The sequence below is a fragment of the Xenopus laevis genome, chromosome 4L (genome assembly GCF_017654675.1).
Source record: "Xenopus laevis strain J_2021 chromosome 4L, Xenopus_laevis_v10.1, whole genome shotgun sequence".
NCBI classification, from domain to species: domain Eukaryota; kingdom Metazoa; phylum Chordata; class Amphibia; order Anura; family Pipidae; genus Xenopus; species Xenopus laevis.
In genome coordinates this window covers 110,580,922-110,603,881 of record NC_054377.1, presented here as the reverse complement: position 1 = coordinate 110,603,881, position 22,960 = coordinate 110,580,922, and the positions used below count along the sequence as shown (strand labels likewise).

At 38.5% G+C, this 22,960-nt stretch overlaps 2 protein-coding genes across 2 annotated transcripts in view; one reads left to right on the top strand and one right to left on the bottom strand.

The window, feature by feature from the left end:
* cdc73.L (cell division cycle 73 L homeolog) overlaps positions 1-22,630 on the top strand; it is a 43,989-nt gene extending 21,359 nt beyond the window's left edge. The window contains exons 11-17 of the mRNA XM_018258721.2: positions 11,567-11,624; positions 14,859-14,894; positions 14,990-15,077; positions 15,264-15,425; positions 16,082-16,182; positions 20,038-20,179; positions 21,972-22,630. Of these exons, the coding sequence (XP_018114210.1) occupies positions 11,567-11,624; positions 14,859-14,894; positions 14,990-15,077; positions 15,264-15,425; positions 16,082-16,182; positions 20,038-20,179; positions 21,972-22,008 (624 nt within the window). The 3' untranslated portion in view covers positions 22,009-22,630. The remainder of the gene's footprint in view (positions 1-11,566; positions 11,625-14,858; positions 14,895-14,989; positions 15,078-15,263; positions 15,426-16,081; positions 16,183-20,037; positions 20,180-21,971) is intronic.
* Positions 489-4,799, bottom strand: b3galt2.L (Beta-1,3-galactosyltransferase 2 L homeolog). The gene is given in 2 exon segments (NM_001094544.1): positions 489-2,086; positions 4,459-4,799. A coding segment is annotated over 1 exon segment (1,266 nt). The 5' UTR covers positions 1,950-2,086; positions 4,459-4,799; the 3' UTR covers positions 489-683.
* Positions 22,631-22,960: the final 330 nt, after the last annotated feature.

Here is a 22,960-nt window from a genome sequence, read left to right as displayed (position 1 = left end):
TTTTGACATAAAAGTATTTGCCTGATGCTTTTAGAATCCGTCAAATATAAAAAAAAAATATTTGTATAAATGATATTGGCACTGACTGCCATATTTTTTGGGATTCTGGTTGATGATTCCATACCTTTTCACTTGTACATTACAAATGGTGGAAAATCTTCTTAAATATAATGCACCATTTGAAATGCTAGGTCTGTAAAGTTAAAACCGTGAGTTAGTGTTTCTATATTTTGGATAGTTATTCTACTTTAAATCCCTGAAATCTCTTTATTTTAACAACAGTAGGAGCTTGAAGCCTTTGATCTGTTTTTCGGGCTCTCCTGTTGTTGCCAGTTTTTTCATTAACAGAAATACACTTTCCTTGTGTTTGTATGCAAAATTTGACCAGTTGAATTTTATTGGCACATAAAAGAGCGGGTGTACCATGAAAGTGTGCATGCGTCTTATTGCACAGATTTAACACACAACAATTTTTACTTTTTTTTTTGTTTCTTTGTTAATACCCTTTAGTTTCCGTGTTTATTTTCTAATAATCTTTTGAAAATAAAAAAATAATTTCCCCATTATCCTCCTATTGAAAAGCCTTTCCCAGTAAGCTTGCCAAACTGCACATGCTTTTGTATATATTTTCAATTTGCACAATAAAATCTATTATTTAATACGTTGTCCAGTTTTTTTTTTGTTTAGTGCATTTTACGGTGCCGATACTTGCTGGCTTTTTCCTTGGCTGCATTGGCACAGGCATTGTGCTTATTCTGTTGTAAGTGATTCCAGTATTTAATAAGTTCTCCAGGCTGGAACTGATGGGAGGTAATTAGGTGACTATATTTACAGCTTGAGTATGAAACCCTCCAATGATTGAAGACAAACTCGTTTGGCGGGGGCACAGGGTCAATACGCAGCTTTGCAAGACAAATCCCGACATATACATCCTCTAAATGCAAACGTCTGATGCTTAGAGACACTTTGAAGATTTTCTCCGCAAGGTCCCCAGAGAGCACATAGCCAGTCCCTGAGCAAAATACTGGGTAACGCTCGCTGGGGTATAAATCCTGGGGCATGTACCATTTGCTGTCTTTGTTCCGATTTGGCGCATACCCTCTCATTAAATATCCTGTGAAATAATTGGTTCGTGGGGGGAGATCAGGCTTCAGCAGCTTGTGTATTAAGTATTCCGTGTTAACAAACATATCGCTGTCTGTTTTCATGACGTACAAAACTTTTGGACAATATGTTGCTACCCAGTTCATGCCCATCAACGTTTTAATGGTCAGGTTGTAGTAGGTGTCTAAATACTCTTGCTGGATAATGTCATGGTATTGCCTGCTTTCATCCATAATGGCTTGCTGGATTGCCCCATCTGCCGTGGCATGTATCCCAAGTAAAAACAACCTTACTGTTCGGAACCCCGGAGCAAGGCTCTCGTTACCCCAAGTTTGTCTAATTGCTTGTCGAGCCTCAATCTGCCTTGGTTCCGCTGCTATGAGCAAAATAAGGAACGGCGTTTTCTCCTGACACTTCCCAGGCTCGTTGATGATATATTTATAATGGTACACATTTTGGTGTCCGGAGCCTTTTTCGCTGTATATACTTCCATTTGTGCTTAGTGTGTTCTCCAACCCAGTTACTCCTTGTTGTATCAATTCCATGCTGCTCACATTAGAAGCTGTGTGAGGCTTTAGCGTTTGATGAACGCCGTCCTTCCACATACTCCTTAGCGAGCTGTTCGTATCGCTTTTTGTCGCCCTGTATCCTCGTATTGTGTGCGTCACTGGATTTTCTTTGAGTCCAGTTCTGCCCGAGAGTGAGCTGTGGTGGTTGAAAAAGAGCAACATGGCGAATAAAAACACAAGAGATACGAGACCGGTGAGGTGAGTGCGGAACAGAGACCTTTTGCTATTCCAGGTCATTTTGACAAAACAGCAATGGCGTCTCCTCCACTGAAGCATGCTGGTTGTGATGCTGCCCCGCGCTCTATTGCACAGGTCTGGATACTCTCGTCCCACACTCTGTGCGGCTGTCACTCTTCTTTGGTGTTAGGCTTCATTCTTCCAATTGCCACTTGCTTTATCAAGTAAAGGAGAACCTGCAAAGAGAAGTATTAGAAGCACTTTCATTAAACCAATATTTTATTGATATATACAAAACATGGCAAAAACCTCCTCCTCAACCTATTCCTTTCCAATGAGCTGCTCAATTAGTAGATGTTGCCTCTGTCCGGTTATTGACTAAGCTGCTGAATAAAGACTTTGTCCAGGTGATTTAACGCTCACTTGCAGCTGGAGATGCTTTAAGTCATCTGCTTGGGGCTAGGCTTCTAGTTAGCTGATTAATCGTGTAGCTAATTTAGTGAAATAACGTGTTCATTTAATCTGCTGTTTTTATTTTCAGTGCTTGTCATGTGCCTGGAGAAGCCTGCTGCATGTGTGAGCTTGATGGGAGCTGGGTTGTGTTAGTCACACTACGCTGCTTAGCATGTTTTCATTGGCAGCCGCTGTGTTCAAAAAGTCAATGAGAAGATGCAGTTGTCAAAACTCATTTTCAGGGTTCAGTAGCTTTCCCCAGTTCAGTCTGCTTACACTTTATACACTTAAAGGAAATTGAAGATGTAATGTCAGAACAAATGTTTGGAATGTCATTCATTCAAAATTCCACTACTATACATTGATTTTTTTTTTTGTTTTGTTAAATCCCTGATTGCTAAAATATTTAAACATCTCTGGGTTTCACTGTTTTGCATTACCAGTCTCTTCCTCAAGAGGGAGCCAGAGTTGCATTTTGTTTGGTGACCTGCACTGGACTAAACTAAGGGCACTTCATTCGCTCGGCACGGGTGATCATGTTTTTAGCTTGTTGTATACAAGTTTTTCTGCAAAGGTATATTAGTATATTTTTATACTAAAATATACTTTAAATCTCTGTCAGATTGCAGCTGTTTATATCTATGCATTGAGCATGTTGGTTTTATATGAAACCATGCTACTTCCAGCCCTTACTCGTACATTTCAAAATGTTCTGCCTGTAATAATATTCCATAGGATATGCTGTATTGTGAATCTGAGGGCGTGTATTTTTTACAGAGGATGTTCTATTTGCAATTTAACTTCCTGTTGCAATAACCTCTTCATGACTATTACATCCTTTTTGCCGTTTCTGTACCCATTTTAATCAAATATATTATATCAGTTGTAATGGATCTGACAAGTCGCATGGAAACCAGTGAACAATGCATGTGCTGGGCTGACACATTTTGCTGTTTTTGTTCATGTTATTCACCCTGGGATAATGTATGGTAATGCAATTCAATGTTTCCTCTCCTCCCTGCTAAAGGAAAATCTAGATTACTGTTGCAGATGCACCAATGCCTGTGCTTCCTTCTGCAGCCTGTGAAATGCAACTATTGACCTAGTCCTGCTATAAACACGGCCACTATGTAGAGAAAAACATTGTGTCAGCCAGTGAGACGGCTTCTATGGAGAATGAATGATTTCCGTAAATAAGAGCAGTGTCTGTACAAAGATTTCCCATGCCTAAACCATAAAAAACGGATTGTAAATTTCCCCTGGCTGATGTAAAGACAACTGAGCAGCACAGGGTAGCCGGTGGAATAATTAAGTAAAGTGTTAGATTTTTAAGGTGGTGTTATTATTGTAAAAATATGTTTATGCTGCACCTTCAGTGCCTGTGGTTGGTATTGGCATCCCTGATACCCTGTGTTCCTTCTCTATGCATTCATGGTACCCCATTGCAGGCCACATGGAATTGAACAAGCTATTTTCAAGAGCCTCTTTCCCTTCCTTCATTAGGACTAATAGCATTTACGGTACTACCCTTTCAGAGCTGTGGTTTACTTCTTGGTGGCGATCCGAAGACTGCTAATTCCCAGCAGTGTTGCATTATAGAAACAGTGTTTTACTTTCCCTATGCTTTTCGTCCTGTAAAACTGTTTTCATTTGCACAAACTAGCTGTGTCCATGGCATATATAGTATTTCATATTTTGCACACTTTACTATATACAAGCCCTGCAGTGCACACATGAATTCTTCACTATTACACCTCCCATTACAGTAACCCTTGCTACCCATTTAAATACAAGGTAACGTTAATTTTCCGTCAAGGGATAAATACTTTCCCTTAAACACATTGAACTGCTTTCTGATTCCCCATCTGCTTGAATCTAAATTGTAGATCTGCTATTAACCATTCCCTCATCTCAGCAGCTTGCCGGAGTCACCCGAGCTTAGAGATTAGTCCAGATAAAGATTAAATATGACCTACTTGTTAGGGGATTTAGCTTTCCCCTGTGACATTCCCCATGCCAAGCAGTTATGGACATTGTGTGGGATTTTATACAATACTAGGCGTTGTGTTTCATAGTTTTTTTTTTTCTTTTGGTAGGATTTTGCTCGGCGACATTTGGGTTAATCTGATTTAAGCAAATGGGTTTTGTTACGTACCTTTTTTACTGTATTTGCTCATGATGGTTGGAATTCACTTATTGAGAATAGTTTTGGCACGTCATCACTTGGCCAGAGAAAATGTGTAGTGGAACATGCGCACTTGGGAAATGTCCTCTCTGCGTGTACTTGTGGCCACTGTCCGTCTTCCCGCAGCCTGTCCTATTGCCTCTTCCACTCATGGGCATTTTGTATATTCCGCCGACTCACATGCACCAACATCCCCGGCATTGTCTCGCTGGCTGCCGAGAGCTTCATCAGATCTCGCCTGGTGTCCCTGCTGTTCAGCCGTCTGTATCCATGCCAGTGTTGCTTAATATCAGCAGTGTTGCAGAAAGCTGGGCAAGAACATAGTGTAGCTGAATGAAAGAATAGTGGAGGATTTACCTCAGTCCTTGTTGCTAGGCTGCTTCCCTGGAAGACTGAGCTCTATGGAGGGGGCGGGCGGGGGGAAAATCTATGGAGCAGAGAAGCAGGTCTGTTTCCCAGGCTGCTGCTGCTTCTCTCAGAGTCAGTGGTTTAAATGTGCGATTTGACAGATGCCGTCTTCTGACAGAGCAGAATTGAACGTCACAGCCAGGCTAATACTCACGTGACAACCTTGCATGCATTTCTCCCTGTCTACAAGCAGCAAGCCAGCCCCCTGTCCTTTTTTTTTTTTTTTTTTTTTTTTTCCTTCTCTTTTGCTTATGACAATCATTAAAAAGACCGCATGGATTTTAACATCTACACATGCCTTCTATGTTGGTAGCCTGACCCCCTCAATAGGATGTCTTTTTAAAAGAATTAGCCAGCTGCCAACATACTGAGAGTGTGACCCATATCCTGGGTAAAATCTGTTACAGGCAGTACAATGAAAATCTAATGCAAAACCGAAACGTTTTTGCCTGCAAATCATTTACTTTTGCCACCTTAGGCATTATATATTTATTTTATGAGTCACTTTTTCATTCCTTCCAGCACTAGGGGCAGGTCATTTAACTGGAACTGCTTTCCAACCCGTTGGTATTTTGGGCTGCATCTCACTGAATGTTTATGCATTTTATCTGGAATACACAGAGCTAGCAGAGTCCGTTCTATTCCCCTGTATTCATGCTTTTCCTACTGCAGCCATATAACAAATAAGCAAGTTTAGAAACATAATAATTTAATATAGTTTTATGTGCCGTCTTTGCTATTGAAGAACTGTAGAAGTTAGTCTGCTAAGCTGTGTTACATTAATTAAAACAAAAAGCGACTCCCTTAAATGCCAGATTTAGGCACGTGTAATTTGAATATATGCACCTCCCAAAGCTCACACAATCCAATGAAATTCATGTTTTCTCTAGATTCTAAGATGTAAATGTACCAGTACCCTCTCATTAATACATTATCTTCTCACGCCCATAGTAAAGTGATACGGACATCAGAAAATAACCTTTTTTTATTCTCCATCATAACACTGTCTTTGAATTCTATTTATAATTTTGCCATAAAAGTATTTGCTTGATGCTTTAACATTACATTTCTTACCCCCATGTTTCTGTATCAGGGGGCTGCCATATTTGTGCAGCAGTAGTCGGTTAGCATTAGAAACTCTTAACTGACAGGTTGAGAAGGGACAGTCAGGTTTAGAAACTTCAAGTGACAATTAATTACTCACAAAAGCAGAACTATCCATGAAAAACGATCAACATGACCTATAGGTAACTTTTAATGTAGATTAATATTTTGAAAAGAGAATTTTTAGTGTCGGTATCACTTTAAGGAATATTTTTTTTCCTCCAATCATCTAGACACCCTGTAAGCAAGCTTTTAATGCTGTGTCCCCCTGAGTATAAGCACTCTGAAACAAGTGCATTAAATTATGCAGCGCATCATTCATCACATCAACTGATGGCAATGACTGACTTGCATATGGGGCTGAGAAATATTCCCTGAACTGTTCAGAGACTAAAATAGCGCAGGCATGTTAAAGTCAAGCCAAAGCTGCATAGTATTGTTCTACAGTTGCATGTAACATCAGCCTCCCTGCTTTATACATTGCTCTTCTTCTAAAACTTTATAGGGTATGTAATAATAAATGCAACGTTTAGCCCAGTTCTAGTAATTATGAATGCATTGCATTTGTAACTTTAGGATTTAAATTCTTAAAAAATATCAAACCCATTGTATACTAAGATATCGGTGAGATCAATACATTTCCATCATCCACCACCTTAATTATCTAATCCCAGCCCTGTAAAGGCTTAGCTTTCCAGGGAAGTCCACTAAGGCTGTACCAACTGCTTATTGGAATTGTGCCGCTTTCCTATTAAACGGTTTCCACTTTTTCCTCAAGCCCCTTAGTATAGGACATAACTCAGTTGCACCAGCCCAGGGCTTTGCTGTCTTGCTTTTAAAGGGTTTTTCACCTTTAAATGATCTTTAAGTATGATGTAGATTGACATTTTGAGGCAATTTGCAATTGGTTGGATTATCTTATTAAGCCTTGAACTTCATAGGCAGGTGTGTCCAATCATGAGAAGATATTTAAGGTGGCCAATTGCAAGTTGTGCTTTTGTTTGGCTCTCCTCTGAAGACTGACGGCATGCGATCCTCTAAGCAACTCTCAAAAGATGTGTAAAACCCTGGTCAAGAAAAATACAGGAGCGGCATATGAGGAGGATTTTGAGTGGTTACAGACAACCCAAAGATCACCTCCAAAGACCTGCAAGAACATCTTGCTGCAGATGGTGTATATGTACATCATTCTACAATTCAGCACAATTTGCACAAAGAACATCTGTATGGCAGGGTGATTAGAAAGAAGCCCTTTCTGAACTCACGCCTTGTTGTATGCAAAAGCTCATATAGACAAGCCACACTCATTTCGGAACAATGTGCTTTGGACTGATGAGACACAAATTTAGTTATTTGGTCATAACAAAAAGCGATATGCATGGCGGAAGAAGAACACCACATTCCAAGAATAACACCTGCTACCTACTGTCAAATTTGGTGGAGGTTCCATCATGCTGTGGGGCTGTGTGGCTAGTATAGGGACTGGGGCCCTTGTTAAAGTCAAGAGTTGGATGAATTCAACCCAATATCAACAAATTCTCCAGGATAATGTTCAAGCATCAGTCACAAAGTTGAAGTTAAGCAGGGGTTGGATATTCCAACAAGACAATGACCCTAAACACACTTGGAAATCTACAAAAGCATTTATGCAGAGGGAGAAGTACAATATTCTGGAATGGCCATCACAGTCCCCTGACTCGAATATCATGGAAAATCCATGGGATGATTTGAAGCAGGCTGTCCATATGTTCGGGAGCCATCAAATTTAACTGAACTGGAGAGATTTTGTCTGGATGAATGGTCAAAAATACCGCCATCCAGAATCCAGACACTCATCAAAGGCTATAGGAGGCGTCTAGAGGCTGTTACATTTGCAAAAGGAGACAAAGTATTGATGTAATATCTCCATTGGGGTGCCCAGATTTATGCACCTGTCTATTTTTGTTATGATGCATATTGCATATTTTCTGTTAATACAATAAACTGTCACTGCTGAAATACTACGGTTTCCATAAGGCATTTTATATATTAAAAGGAAGTTGCTACTTTAAAAGCTCAGCTACAGTTTCCCAAACTTCCCAAACTTTTTCATATGACTTTATTGGTCGATTTTGGGTGCTGTTCTCATCCTGCTCTTTTTTTGGCATAGTACTTCTTGAGAAAGTAAGTCACCATAAAGAAACCTGTCCTCTGGCTCACGCATAACATTCTATTGGATTTTATAACTATAATTTTCATAAAACTAATGTTTGCACTCCTAAAGCTGAAAAGCTCCACGTTAGCGTATTCCTCTCTGCCGGCTTAATTGTACCAGTGAGAAACATAACAAGAGTTAGCGTTATGCTTCGCTTTCATATTTAGGACTGTATAAAGAAAATAGAAATTTTTAAGACTTAAGTCTCTTTGGTTTTTTTCATACATTTCACCTTCAATAGGTAATGGTTTCTGTTGGAGTTGTAAAATACACATTGAAAGATCTATAAAACACTTGTTGGATCAATGGAAGGTCATATATATTTTATATTCTGTTGGTGTATGGGAGCGCATGGTTGAATTCTGCTTTGTTTTTTTTCTTCTCTTTTTGTTCTGTGTCCCCAGGTGAGTTGTTGTGCCGCGTTGGAAGTAGGGATTTTCAGCTTTATTTAAGCTTTTCTGTATGATTATAGATTGGGAGGCAAATTAAGCAATTCCAATCTCTGTAATGCAACTGGACAAATGAATTAAGCAGCAAAATGTTGTATTCATCATCTTTCTGTTGCTTGTTGCACTAATGCCTGCTTATTAAAGGAACAGAAAATGAAATCCTTTTAAAGTATTAAACCTATATTATATTACGAAACACTACTATAGTTTATATAACAATTTACTGTTTAGCCATGGGGACAGCCATCCATGCTGAAAAAAAAGGCACAGGCTACATGGCAGAAAATAGATAAAAACACCATTGTATTGGACAGAGTTTATCTGTTGTCTCATGTGTAACCTGTGCCTTTTTCCATCTTGAATAACTGGCCCCATGGTTACACAGAAGCTTGTTTATATAAACTATAGAAGTATTTTTGAAGCAACTGTGGCAGTATTTCCAGTGCGGGGCAACAGTACCTTATATTTTAATTACGTTGGTACACTTTGTAATTGGTGTTACTGTTCCTAAGGCTGAAATGACTCAACTGATTTTGCCAATATTGTAAAGTTACTCAGATGAATTCCCCAGCGATTATCTTATGAAGCTACCTTTATACCTGTAGTGGTCTCTGAACTGACCTGTCACAAACATGAGCCCATTTCTTATCTGCCATATAGGCTAGGGCTAGGCCATTGCTCTCCAGCTTATTGCCTGTAGTGGCCCAATTACTTCTCATACATCTTGTTCAAGGGCTGGAAAATATTCAAATGACAATTCCATAAAATGTAGCATGTGGAGTCCTTAAAGGGATACTGTCATGGGAAAACAGATTTGTTTTTTTTTCCAAAACACATCCGTTAATAAAGCTGCTCCAGCAGACTTTTGCACTGAAATCTATTTTTCAAAAGGGCAAACTGGTTTTTTTTTTTTAAATTTACTTTTTAAATCTGAAATGAGGCTTGACAGATTGTCAGTTTCCCTGGCGTCACCAGTCATGTGACTGTCACTCTTTACTGCTGTACTGTAAATTTGAGTGATATTTCTCCCCCCCCCCCCCAGCAACAATGGAAAGGTAACCAGATAGCTGCTCCCTGACACAAGATAACAGCTCCCTGGTAGATATAAGAACAGCACTCGAGTAAAAATCCAGGACCCATTGCAACACCTTCAGTTACATTGAGTAGTGGAAACAACTAGGGATGCACCGAATCCACTATTTTGGATTTGGCGGAACCCCTAAATCCTTCACGAAAGATTCGCCTGAATACCGGACCGAATCCTAATTTGCATATGCAAATTAGGAGTGAGGAGAACATATTTTTACTTCCTTGCTCTGTGACAGGCATGTGGTTTCCCTCCCCACTGCTAATTTGCATATGCAAATTTGGGTTCGGCCGGCTGAAGGATTCGCTGAATCCTACTTAAAAAGGCTGAATCCTGGATTCAGTGCATCCCTAGAAACAACAGCATGCCAGAAAGCAGTTCCATAGTGCAGCACTGGCTCTTTCTGAAAGCACATGACCAGGCAAAATGACCTGAGATGGCTGCCTACACACTAATATTACGACTAAAAAAAATACACTTATTGGTTCAGGAATGCAATTTTGTTTGTTTAGAGTGAATTATCTGTGTGATTTAGTAATAAAATCTACACCATAAAAGTCATGACTGAATCCCTTTAAGCAGACCATAAAAACCCTTTGGAGGCCTCCAGCGCTGGGTGTAGGGGAAGGTCTCAGCTGGGCTCATTGATTGGAGTTTGGTAAATGGCTTAAGTGAAAACACTTTACTATTGGGAGGGGGCAGGGAAGATAAATATGTCACTCGGTGTACAGGTTTGGGATCAATTATGTGGAATTGGCTTTTCATTAAGACATTTGCTTGATAGATAATTATCTGCACCATCTGATTTATTGTAGCCTGTGTTGAATGGAAAGGGACATAAGATTCCAGCAAGGGTGATCCTTGCTCTAATTAGAGGGGTTGTTCATTTTTCAAACACTTTTGCCTGTTTTTAGGATTACTCATCAGAAATGAAGCTTTTTTTTTTTTTTCCCCCCCAATTGCTTTCCATGTTTTATTTTTTACTATCTTTCCACAATTAAAGTATAATGTTTAATGTTTCCGTCTCTAGTGTCTCTCAATCAGGCAGCTCAGTAACCCAGGCACATATTCAGAACTGTTCAAATCTGATACTTTAGTTGATACATTTCTCAGCAGCATCTGTGGGAATATTAGCAACTATTGTATCAATTCTGCTTTCAATGAAACTCAGGGATTTTGCTAAGCAGGGCCAAAGATAAGAAATGTATCCAATAAATGTATCTATTTGGTAACCCCCCTTTCTTTGCTTGAGAAAGACATAAGGTGAAAAATTACACTTCAGTATTGGTAAAACAGAAATAGAAAATCGAAACATTGAAATTGATTGAAAAGTCTTTATTTCTGGAGAATAGGGATGGGCGAACTTTTACCGCCTAGTTTCGCCGCTGAAATGACGCCCATAGATTTGTATGGCGTCATGCGTCAAAAATAAATTTTGATGCTCATAATTTCCTCGTGAGGCAACTTCGGAAAATGAACCACTGCGTGTGATTAGCGCCGGCGTTTTTTCATTTTAGCCGGCGTATATTCAGGGAAGGCGTTTTGGGAGATTGGTCACCGCAAAATCGAGGCGATTAGTCGGCAGGCGACCATATCTCCCCAAAACGCCCTGTGTGGACTTACCCTAAAGGTGAACTGCACCTTTTTATGATTTTGGTCCTTCCAGGGACTGGCAGTCACATCTTTTCTGCCTAAGGTGCAGAAAACATTTTGTAAAGGCAGCTATTATGATTATATTTCAGTGCATCTGCACATAGAGGCTTACAAATAATTACATTTCTCCACTCTGTTATATTGGCTATTTGTGACCAACTTCTTGTTTTTTATGTTTTCTAGGAAGGTGCATCTGCCAGGAAGACACAGACTCCAGCTGTACAGCCTGTGCCAAGACCAGGTAACTATGTACCTGCAGGTTATTGATATTGGGGTCAGGTTAGATATATTTTGGGCATAGTTATATTATAAAATGTTCTGGACTAGTAGGGTGTGATGTCTGCTGACTTTCTATGCTGCAGTGCTTCTATGAGGAGAGCTTTATTCAGCTAAAACTCTTCATGTCGTTCTTTTTAAAACAGTACCTTTATATATTCTGTTTATTATTACCAGCAGAGTGAGTCCAGCCGTAACCCGCTCTATATTCTAATAGGGAAAATGAGAAGTTGAAAGGAATTTTGGAGTCCAAGTGAAGGTGAAGGTGATAAGCACTGAGATAAAACACTGAAATTTGAGCTCACTTTTCATAATGTCACAAGCCTGAAACTGAATCTGTTTTTTCAAATTGATTCATGTCATGTATCCTATCAAACAGCTGGTCCCTCTGGGCCCAAAGCCTATTCGCTATTAACCCCATATATACTGCACAATAAGTGACAGGCAGCCTTTTCTAACCAGCATTTCAATTAATAGCTACTGTTAATAAGCTGCTCATTAACCCATATCGGACTTATTTTGTTTTCCTTATTCCACTACTCACAGTTTACCTTATGATTCTACTTTACCTTGAGCTAAATTCATGTATTCATGGTTTTTAAAAGGGACAGGCAGTGTATTTATAGGCAGTGGCAAAATGAAAGGATTGTATTGTGAGACATAATTATATAAAAGAATGTGATTGATGAGAAATCTGGTTTTAATAGTTAGAATAGATGTGCATTAATTGGCAGAATATATATTTTTTTATACTTGTGCGAGTTATTGATTGCCAATCAGGCACAGTTTGGCTAACATCAAGCTAAAAGCTCAGCCTTTGTGAGCATAGACCCAAAACTCTCAGAGGGACAGTTCCTCAGCTTGTGAGCCCACAGGGGAAACCTTTGTCTTCTCTCTCATCACAACATTCTTTAGGATCTAGGAACCCAAATATATGGCTGATATGTCACTGAAAACTGATGGGTAAATATAGGAAACTTTTTCCTGTACCCAGCAAATTATTGATTTGATTGTTCAAATACGTGTGTACAGAAAACATTCTGACGTTTAGAACTCAGTGGGGCACATTTACCAACACTGGGCACATTAGCACATGGGCAATCACCCATAGCAACCAATTTTATCTCTTTTCCGCCCACTGCAGGTAGAACGAATGTAACAATTCGATTGGTTGCCATGGGTTACTGCCTACAGGCAGATTTGCCCAGTGTTGATAAATGGTCCAGAGTAAGTTTACTGTTTGATTTTTGAGTGATCTTGTAAGTTGCCTTGAAGTATAATCCTCCTGAAAAAGGGAAATATTTCTACATCTACATTGGTAGACTCCTTATTTGGGTTTATTGGATATCTGCTGTTTTTTGTGTGAATAGTGTAAAGGCGAAGAGGCAAACAATACTTTGTAAATTTTTGTATACATATATGCATATGCTTATATACCCATGGTCACCACTAGTGGGGTACTCCAGTCAGGACCGTGTTGGGTGAAGGGGGTACAGGTGATTGTTGCATAGAGAATGTGGCTTCTGGGAATGTGGGTGGTGTTAGGGAGATCATGAGCAGCATTTTGACATAATGAAAGTAGTTTTTTTTTTTTTTTTTTTTAGTTACTAACTTAGTATGGGGCCCTATGATAACTGATATATACATGTGACATATAGCCAGAAAATTGGCAGAACACAACCACAGATCTATACACAATTTGATTTGAACATTTTTATTTTAATTCTTTGTCCCCTACCACACACCCATTAACAAAGGCCTTAACATTTCTGCAACCCTACCCCTCACCCCACACCACAATAAGCATCATGTTTCCACGCATTCAATTCATTAATGCAATGGGACCTATTCAGAGGAGAATTTTAATACACTCAGCCACCCACCTCCCTGTGCTCTCATTCTGTGTGCATTCAAATCAATACTAGCTTTCTCTGAATTGTCACAATGTATTCCTTGTATCCTACTCCTGAAACCATGCAACGGGCAGCATACTGTGTGTACACGTCTTTGTTATATATACATTACACTATAATAGCAGTGCTGTGACAGCATATAGAAATCGCTGGGTGCAAATTAACAAACAAAGAAACTACATTATACAAAGTCATTTTACCAGACTTTACAATATATGCTTTCTAAGATGCAACATTTTGATGGAGTTGCAGTTTGGCTGCCCTTAATTAAAAATTATATTTGATAAGGGAAAAGAGTAGACTTCAGGTGTCTGCAAGCTCCCTTCTCCAGTATCCTGAGATATGGTATTTGCAAAGCCCTGTCTATGAAATACTTATCAGCACTAAAAGGTCAGGATTGCTGCCCGGCTTGTCTCATTGTTGCGAAACAAGGGGATAGATTTAAAATTGACAGGCCACAATGTGTTTGTATCTTTCCATGAAGCTCCGTTGTGTGCTGCATCCCAAGTAATGCTGGCAGTGGCTAGTAACACAGAAAATTCCATTTAAGATAAGAACATTGTACTAGAAAAAGCTGCTGCTGCTACTATATGTGTCTGGTTTGTATTGGAACATATCCCTGTTGAAGCAGAACTAAATCCCAAAAGTGGAACTTTTTATATTTGCTAGAGAATGGTTGCTTACTGATGCTTAATGGCTCCCAGATTTGAGGGGTGTCTGATCTCAAATAGCAGTCAAGGGGGGGGACACATTTAATCATTTTCTTGTTTCTCATGACTACAGTCTTGTACAACGCGGTGGAATACGTTGGCACTTTATAAATACTTGTTTATAATACAAATTCCAGCATGCCATTACAGCCTCTAGCTGGGAGCTGTAGTTCTGCCAGTGCAGTAAGGGCTGCCAGCTGGAAAGCTGTAAATCTGTTATCAGTCCAGCCAGCCTCTGTTGGCAGTTAAAAGCACTGCTGGGCCCATGGGAATAAAGGCAACATTCCCCTGCAACTAGGGTTTTAACAAAACTAAGGAAAACCCACTGGCAAATCGCCTGCAACATTAAATCAGATCTGTAATTGTTCCACTGTCCCCTTTGCCCCAATATATTCTATATTATGTAATGGTTCTTTAAGTCTAACCTGTTGCATTTCACAAATATTCAAATTAGATGTCTTTTATGTGTGTACTGTACATTTTACACTTGCACATGCATCTATTTACAGCTACATATCTACTTTGCTTGCTCATATGGTGGTTTTTCATTTTTTTTTCCATCTGTTTTCCCCTCAGTTTCACAGGCAAGGCCACCTCCAAATCAGAAAAAAGGTAACCTTTTATTTCAAGAAAAAATAAAATAAACAAAAAGCGAGGTTTTGAAATGTATGTATTTAAAAATTGTTCTGTATTTTTACTTGGCACAGGGTCACGCACGCCCATCATCATTATACCTGCTGCTACCACTTCTTTAATTACTATGTTAAATGCAAAAGACCTTCTGCAAGATCTCAAGTAAGTGGCTTGTTGAAAATACAAGGGCCCTAAACAAACCATTCTTCCTGCTTGTACAAAGTTTTAAGTTATACAGACATTTTACTACCTATTGTATGTATTGTAATCTGTCTGCTTGGTTCCAAAGCCTCCAAAAAACCCCTTTGGGTGATTAATTTCTAATCATAAATATCTGCTTACCTTAAGGTTTGTTTCATCCGACGAAAAGAAGAAACAAGGTTGCCAGAGGGATAATGAAACCTTAATTCAGAGGAGAAAAGACCAAATGCAGCCAGGGGGAACAAACATAAGTGTTACAGTTCCGTACAGAGTTGTGGACCAGCCACTAAAGCTGCTCCCCCAGGACTGGTATGACATAAAGATACTTATTCTCTCTTACTATTCGTAGCAAACGTGGCTACTTTCTGCAGAAGTTATTTTATTCTGATTGTTGTTCTTTTAACAGCTGGTCACTGAAATAAAGGGAAAGTTTGTCAGTTGGCTTTACTCTTTTATGGTTGAGAGTTATTAGTTTTCAACTTTCTGCTTTTCAAATTTAAAAATGCAACCTGTCAATATTTTATATATTTTTTATATAAATTATAAATATGTGCAAATTAAGGGCAGGGAGGGAAATTGCGGGACATTTTGTCACAAAAAAAGGAAGTAAAAAAGGTTTTCCCCTTCCCACCCCTAATTTGCATATGCAAATTAGGGTTCGGTATTCCACCAAATCTTTCAGGAAGAATTCGGACGTTCGGCTGAATCGAAAATAGTGTATTCGGTGCATCACTACTTTTAGCCATTATGAACAAATTAAATCTTGACTAATTGATCCCCTAAAAAACATCCCTCCTCATTGGTGCTCTGACCCCCTCACTGGGAGGGAGCTCATGGTGCGGGCGACAATGTTTGGGCACATAATGAGCCAACATGTTTGGTTTCTCTGTTACCTTTTCAGCCTTCAGAAATAACCATTATTCCTTATTACTAAAACATTTTTATTTGGTTTTTTTTCCCACTAGGGATCGTGTCGTGGCAGTTTTTGTCCAAGGACCGGCCTGGCAATTTAAGGGTTGGCCGTGGGTGTTGCCTGATGGCTCTCCTGTAGACATATTTGCGAAAAGTAAGTTGCCGTCTCTGCTGCCTTGTGTTAAGCTGGCCATAGATGCAAAGATCCGATCGTTCCAAATATTGGACTTCCCCATCTCCTGACCTGCCACTAACCATTCTGATCAAATAAAGTAGTAAAAGAACAGATCAGCTGATGTTCTGCCCCTGACGGCAATTGTACAAAAGTTATGTCCGACAAAAGCTAATGACAGTCTCCCACTGAAAATCGTACGATCAGCAATACACGCAGAGATATTATCGGCAGCCGACAGAAATCTTTTATCCTGTTCGATCGACTCTCCACACCCCGTCCGAAAATCGTACGAATCCTCATAGGAAAATAGTGTTATATACATATTAAAACATGGCCTGAGCAACATGAGTAAAAGAAAGAAGGAAACTAATTTGTTCTTATAGTTATGGCTGGTCATGCAAGTAACATATTGCCTGCCTCTGCAGAAACACCCTTGGATTTGTCATATAAATCTGTGGCTAAATAGGCCACAGTTTTATACACAATTTAAACACTGAACATGAGAGAGTCACCAACAGTGTTGCGTAGGTTGGTGTTGAACCTTGAAATAATGTAATGTGGGCAATAGTCAGCTCTCCAGAATTGCAGAGCTCAGCCCATCATTTTGTTTAATGACGATTTGATGACTGGTGTAGTTGGGGTTTCCATTCCTGTGCCCCACGCTACCAGAACATTACAGTTGTGTAGCTTGCTTCATGTAAGATCATGTCTGCTGCTTTAATTTCTCCCCTGCCTGCTCTTAAAAGAACAGTAACATCAAAAAATTTAATGTTTTAAAGTAATACAAATATAATGCAGTGTTGCCCTGCACTAGTAAAACTGCTGTTTACTTCAGAAACACTACTATTATTTATATAAATAAACTGCTTTGTAACAATGGGGGCAGCCAGTCAAAGGAGAGAGGGCTTGGGTTACACAGCAGATAAGCTATGTTGAACATATTGGTGTTATCTGTTATCAACTATTTAACCTGTGCCATAAAGCTTTTTTCCAATTTCCTCCATTGCTACACAACAGCTTGTTTATATGAACTATAATAGTTTTTCTGAAGCAAACAGGTCAGTTTTACCAGTGCAGGGCAACACTATGGGGCTGATTCACTATGGGTCGAATATCGAGGGTTAATTAACCCTCGATATTCGACTAGGAATTGAAAACATTTAGCGCAGAAAATCCGATCGAACGATTAAATCCTTCGAATCGAACGATTAAATCCTTCGAATCGAACGATTAAATCCTTCGAATTGAACGATTAAATCCTTCAAATCGAACGATTCGAAGGATTTTAATCCAACGATCTAAGGAATATCCTTCGATCAAAAAAACTTAGGCAAGCCTATGGGGACCTTCCCCATAGGCTAACATTGACTTCGGTAGCTTTTATCTGGCGAACTAGGGGGTCGAAGTTTTTTTTAAAGAGACAGTACTTCGACTATCGAATGGTCGAATAGTCGAATGATTTTTACTTCAAATCCTTTGATTCGAAGTCGTAGTCGATGGTCGAAGTAGCCCAAAAAAACCTTCGAAATTCGAAGTTTTTTTACTTCGAATCCTTCACTCGAATTTAGTGAATCAGCCCCTATATGATATTTCCATTAATTTAAAACAATTTCATTTTTTGTTACTGTTCCTTTAACTTATGTAAAGGAAATAATGTGCTGGTTTTACTCTGCATTCATTCCAGTGGTGTTATTTAAAGCATATTGTCTAATATCCATAGCAAGATTCCGTATCTGCTATTTTTGTACTATTGCAGCCTTTAACAAAAGACTGAGTTTTCCATGCCATAAAAATATACCAATGATATTAAAAGTTACTTCAATGTTAGTTCATTACTGGCAGTCTACAAAATGAGCTACAAACATTGTATTGGCATTTATTCGTTAATGCAGCTTCAATTCCATATTGCATGCAAGGAAAGAATTCAAGGACTCCATTAACTGGAAAAAAAAGGTTGCTGATCTAGAACTATTCCATTATTTTGGCTCTGAAATCTATAGGACAAAATGATTTGCTTAACTGGGAAAATAATCTGTCCGTTCCAGAAACTAATAACTTTATTTCCAGAATTATCTTCAGCAATTCTCTCAGCACTTCAGGTTCTTACCTTTACCCATTTCTTACATCTCTACTTGCAGACTGGGTTAGAGCAGAGGTACATATTCAAGCACTATGTATGCACAGTCCTAGTTTCTCTTTCTTTGCACAGTGGTATCAGTGTTCCTTAGTCTTTGTAAATGCCACCTTAAAGGAACAGTAACACCAAAAAACGAAAGCCTTTTAAAATAATGAAAATATAATATACTGTCATGCTAGACTGATAAAACTGGTCTGTTTGCTTCAGAAACTAAAATAGTTTATATAAAGAAGCTGCTGTGTTACCATGGGGGCAGCCCTTCAAGCTGAAAAAGGAGGAAAGCACAGGATTCTCTCTCTCTCTGAAGAATACCATTGTATACTACAGACATTATCTGTTGTCTACTGTGTATCCTATGCTTGAATGGCTGCCCCCATGGCTACACAGCAGCTTGTTTTTATAACCTAATGTAGTGATTCTGAAGCAAACGCAGCGGTTTCACCAGTGCAGTCTAACAGTTTATTATATTTGCCATTCCCTTAAAACTCTTATTTTTTTAGTGTTACTGTTCCTTTAAATAGTACATTTCTTGGATGTATGAGTTAGAGTTAAATTGGCCATACACCTGTAGATCTGCTCAAAATGATATGTATGATTTAAAGGGATCCTGTCATCGGAAAACATGTTTTTTTCAAAATGCATCAGTTAATAGTGCTACTCCAGCAGAATTCTGCACTGAAATCCATTTCTCAAAAGAGCAAACAGATTTTTTATATTCAATTTTGAAATCTGACATGGGGCTAGACATTTTGTCAATTTCCCAGCTGCCCCCAGTCATGTGACTTGTGCCTGCACTTTAGGAGAGAAATGCTTTCTGGCAGGCTGCGGGTTTTCCTTCTCAATGTAACTGAATGTGTCTCAGTGGGACATGGGTTTTTACGATCGAGTGTTGTTCTCAGATCTACCAGGCAGCTGTTATCTTGTGTTAGGGAGCTGTTATCTGGTTACCTTCCCATTGTTCTTTTGTTTGGCCGCTGGGGGGGAAAGGGAGGGGGTGATAACACTCCAACTTGCAGTACAGCAGTAAAGAGTGATTGAAGTTTATCAGAGCACAAGTCACATGACTTGGGGCAGCTGGGAAATTGACAATATGTCTAGCCCCATGTCAGATTTCAAAATTGACTATAAAAAAATCTGTTTGCTCTTTTGAGAAGTGGATTTCAGTGCAGAATTCTGCTGGAGCAGCAATATTAACTGATTCATTTTGAATTTTTTTTTTTCCCCATGACTATCCCTTTAAGATAAATTAAAATACATATTAACATTTAAATGAATGTGTTTTGTTTTAAAGGCCTTCTAAAAACAATGTATTACAGGTATGGGATCTGTTATTTGGAAACCAATTGTTCAGAATGCTCTGAAATTATGGAAAGGCCATCTTCCATAGAGTCCGTTTTATCCAAATCCAAATTTTTAAAAACGATTTCCTTTTTTTCTGTCTAATAATAAAACAGTACCTTGTACTTGATCCCAACTAAGATACAATTAATCCTTTTTGGATGCAAAACCAGCCTATTGGGTTTATTTAATGTTTGCATGATTTTCTAGTAGACTTAAGATATGAAGATCCAAATTATGGAAAGATCCATTATCCAGAAAACCCCAGGTCCTGAGCATTCTGGATAACCAGTTCCATACCTGTATAATATATGGCTTAATTAGGCATATCTGAGGTCCTATTATGTTTTGAATTTCAGTTAAAGCTTTCCACCTAAAGTACGATGAAGTTAGACTTGATCCCAATGTGCAGAAGTGGGATGTGACACTTCTGGAATTGAGTTACCACAAACGGCACTTGGACAGACCTGTGTTTTTAAAGTTCTGGGAGACTTTGGACAGGTAACTTTTCATTTTATCAAGGCATATGAAGGCAAAAGCCAATTATTTCTGGCAGATTTTTAAAATGTATTTTGTGATAACCAGCTATTTCTGTTAATGAGAGGGGGAACTAGGTTTTCCTTAGCAATGTTGCCAAACGAAAGGATCTCTCCCTGATATGACCACATTGAGTTGGGCGATATTGGGCTGATACTATCGTGGGCCCTAGGGCCCAGCGATCAGATCAGAATGGAGGCAATACGGGCGGTGGAACAGATGTGGCCGAGATCCAACGGAATTTTTTACCCTGACCGATCGTCATCTGGCCAGATAACGATTGGGGAAGCCCGTCGGATGGCCGCACAAGGGCCAATAAGCTACTGTCTTGGTCTGTCTGCAGTTTTTATTGGCCCATGTATGTTGGCCTTTACTATTTAGTAGGCAACCAATTACAATTACAGGAATGGTGTATCTGTCCTTAAGACATCATCTTCTCCATCCTTAAAGCATTAAAAATGTATATATTTAATAAATATCACCATTTATCACAGGAGTGGTTCACCTTCAAGTTATCTTTTAGTATGTTATAAAATAGTTGATTCTAAGCAATTGGCCTTCATTTTTTCTTTTTCATAATTTTTGAATGATTTGCCTTCATCTTCTGACTTTTTCCGACATTCACATGGGACTCACTGACCCCCATCTAAAAACAATGTATTACTATATTTTGGTTTTTGCACTTTTTTTTGACTCTTTCCTATTCACATTCCAGCCCCTTATTCAAATCAATCCATAGTTGTTAGGGTAGATTGAACCTAGCAACCAAAAAAAAAAAAACCAAAATGAAAGCCAATTGCAATTCTCAGAATATCACGCTTTACATCATACTAAAAGTTAATTTAAAGGTGAACCCCTTTAAGTTTATATTTAAGTGTGTGGATGCCTTACTAGGGATAGATTACATTTCTTATATTAAAATGCCACAAACTGTATGCAACGAGCATGTGATTATATGCAATTTCAATTACAAACTCAACATACGTGTTGTTGTTTTTTTTTTGTGGCATTCTGGGGTTTCTTTCAACTGTGTTTGTGTGGGCATGCATGTAATACTGCAGGACGTTTAGAAGGTTGCTAAGCTGTTCAACTCCCCCCGGCTGCTTTACTTTTTCGATGTTGTTCATTTTCATATGTAAATTATTGTGAGTTCGTAGTTGGTTTGGGAGTCGGACAAATCATTCCATATTCTGACAGATCCCTTTGGTGCATCCCTCCCTTTACTAGACTCGTGCCACTTCCTTTAAGTATATACTGTTGGTGTAACATAATGGCATATCCATTAAAAGAAGTAGCAGTAGAGTGTAAGCTCTGCTTTCAGGTTTCAGTGCTGCAGCATTATAAATAATCGATTTGTATTCCAAATTTTACGCATTTTAAAGGAGCTACTTTTATACACGTATAGTGAAATATCCAGGTGTAGCTTTCCTTAAATGTTCCCGACACTGTCGCCGGGGATGACATTCTCACAAAAAAATAATTTGGCCATAAGCAAAGATGAGCCTGAGTAAAGGCTTTAATGTTTTATTGAACAAATTTATATTACATCTTCTGTTTATGCTTTGGTGTAGCAGTTTACTTTTCACATGGCTAGAGGCAGAGTTTTAATAATTAAAGATCAGCCTTCTGAAAATAAACTACTGCTTATGCCTTAGAATTCAAGGCTCTCCAAGCCGCAAAGTGCTCTTTCCAATTCATACAATTAATTCTAATTTGATTTCCCATTTAATGATGCACATTTTTCTCTGTCCACTAGGTATATGGTGAAAAACAAAGCCCATTTGAGATTCTGAGAAGCTTGGATACTCATTTCTACATGGGAAGAAAGGATTGAGACTTTACTTCCATTTAGAGATTAGGACTCTATTTGCATTTGTCCAATGAACCACGATTGCCACCATATTTTTTTTTTTTTGGACAATTTGCCATCATTTACAATAAAAAAAAAAAAAGAGGATAACATACTATTTTTAAAAAAACAAAAAAAGGTTTGCAATGTTTGCAATTCAAATTGTATATTTTGATAGCAGGGAGAGCATTTGTTTTAAACAAATACTTTTTTTTTTTTTTTTCTTTCAAATACAGTATACTGATGTATATGTAAATGTTACATTCACTCTTATACTCTTGATTTTTTTTTTTTTTACCCCCCTTTTTTTGGAATTCGTTCATTACGGTAAGAAACTCTTCTGTGCTGTTTCACATTTGCCAAATCCGTTTCTATATGGCATCAGGCGTGCTCATTGGTAGGCAGTGTGAAGAGAAGCATACAGCTTTGTATGTGGATTAAAGTGATATTCTTTGTGTTTCTAATAAAATGGTGGGCACACATAATACTGTAATGAAAAGATTTTGATTTTTTTTCCTTCTCCCAAAAGCACCTAATATGAAAAATAAAATAAAAAGGGAAGAATATTTTGTTCCGGTATCTTTAATCAATGCTGAAGCATCTGTTTATCTATATATTTTGTTTCTCTTGTTATTTTGCTTAGCACTGTGACATTTACTTGTGCATCCTATACTGGAAGACAGACGGATTTTTGTTTGTTAAAAAGTGAATTTATTTGTATCTTCTTATCAGTGTCTCCACTGGAATTCCAAAACTGATAAACCTTGTTCACTTATAAACAGATACCAGATTTTTTTTCTTTTAAATGAATTTACACTTGCTGACTACGGTATATGCTTTTTTTAGTGCTCAAACATTCCTTAACAGCAAAGGAACAGAAATAGGCTGTTCAAAAT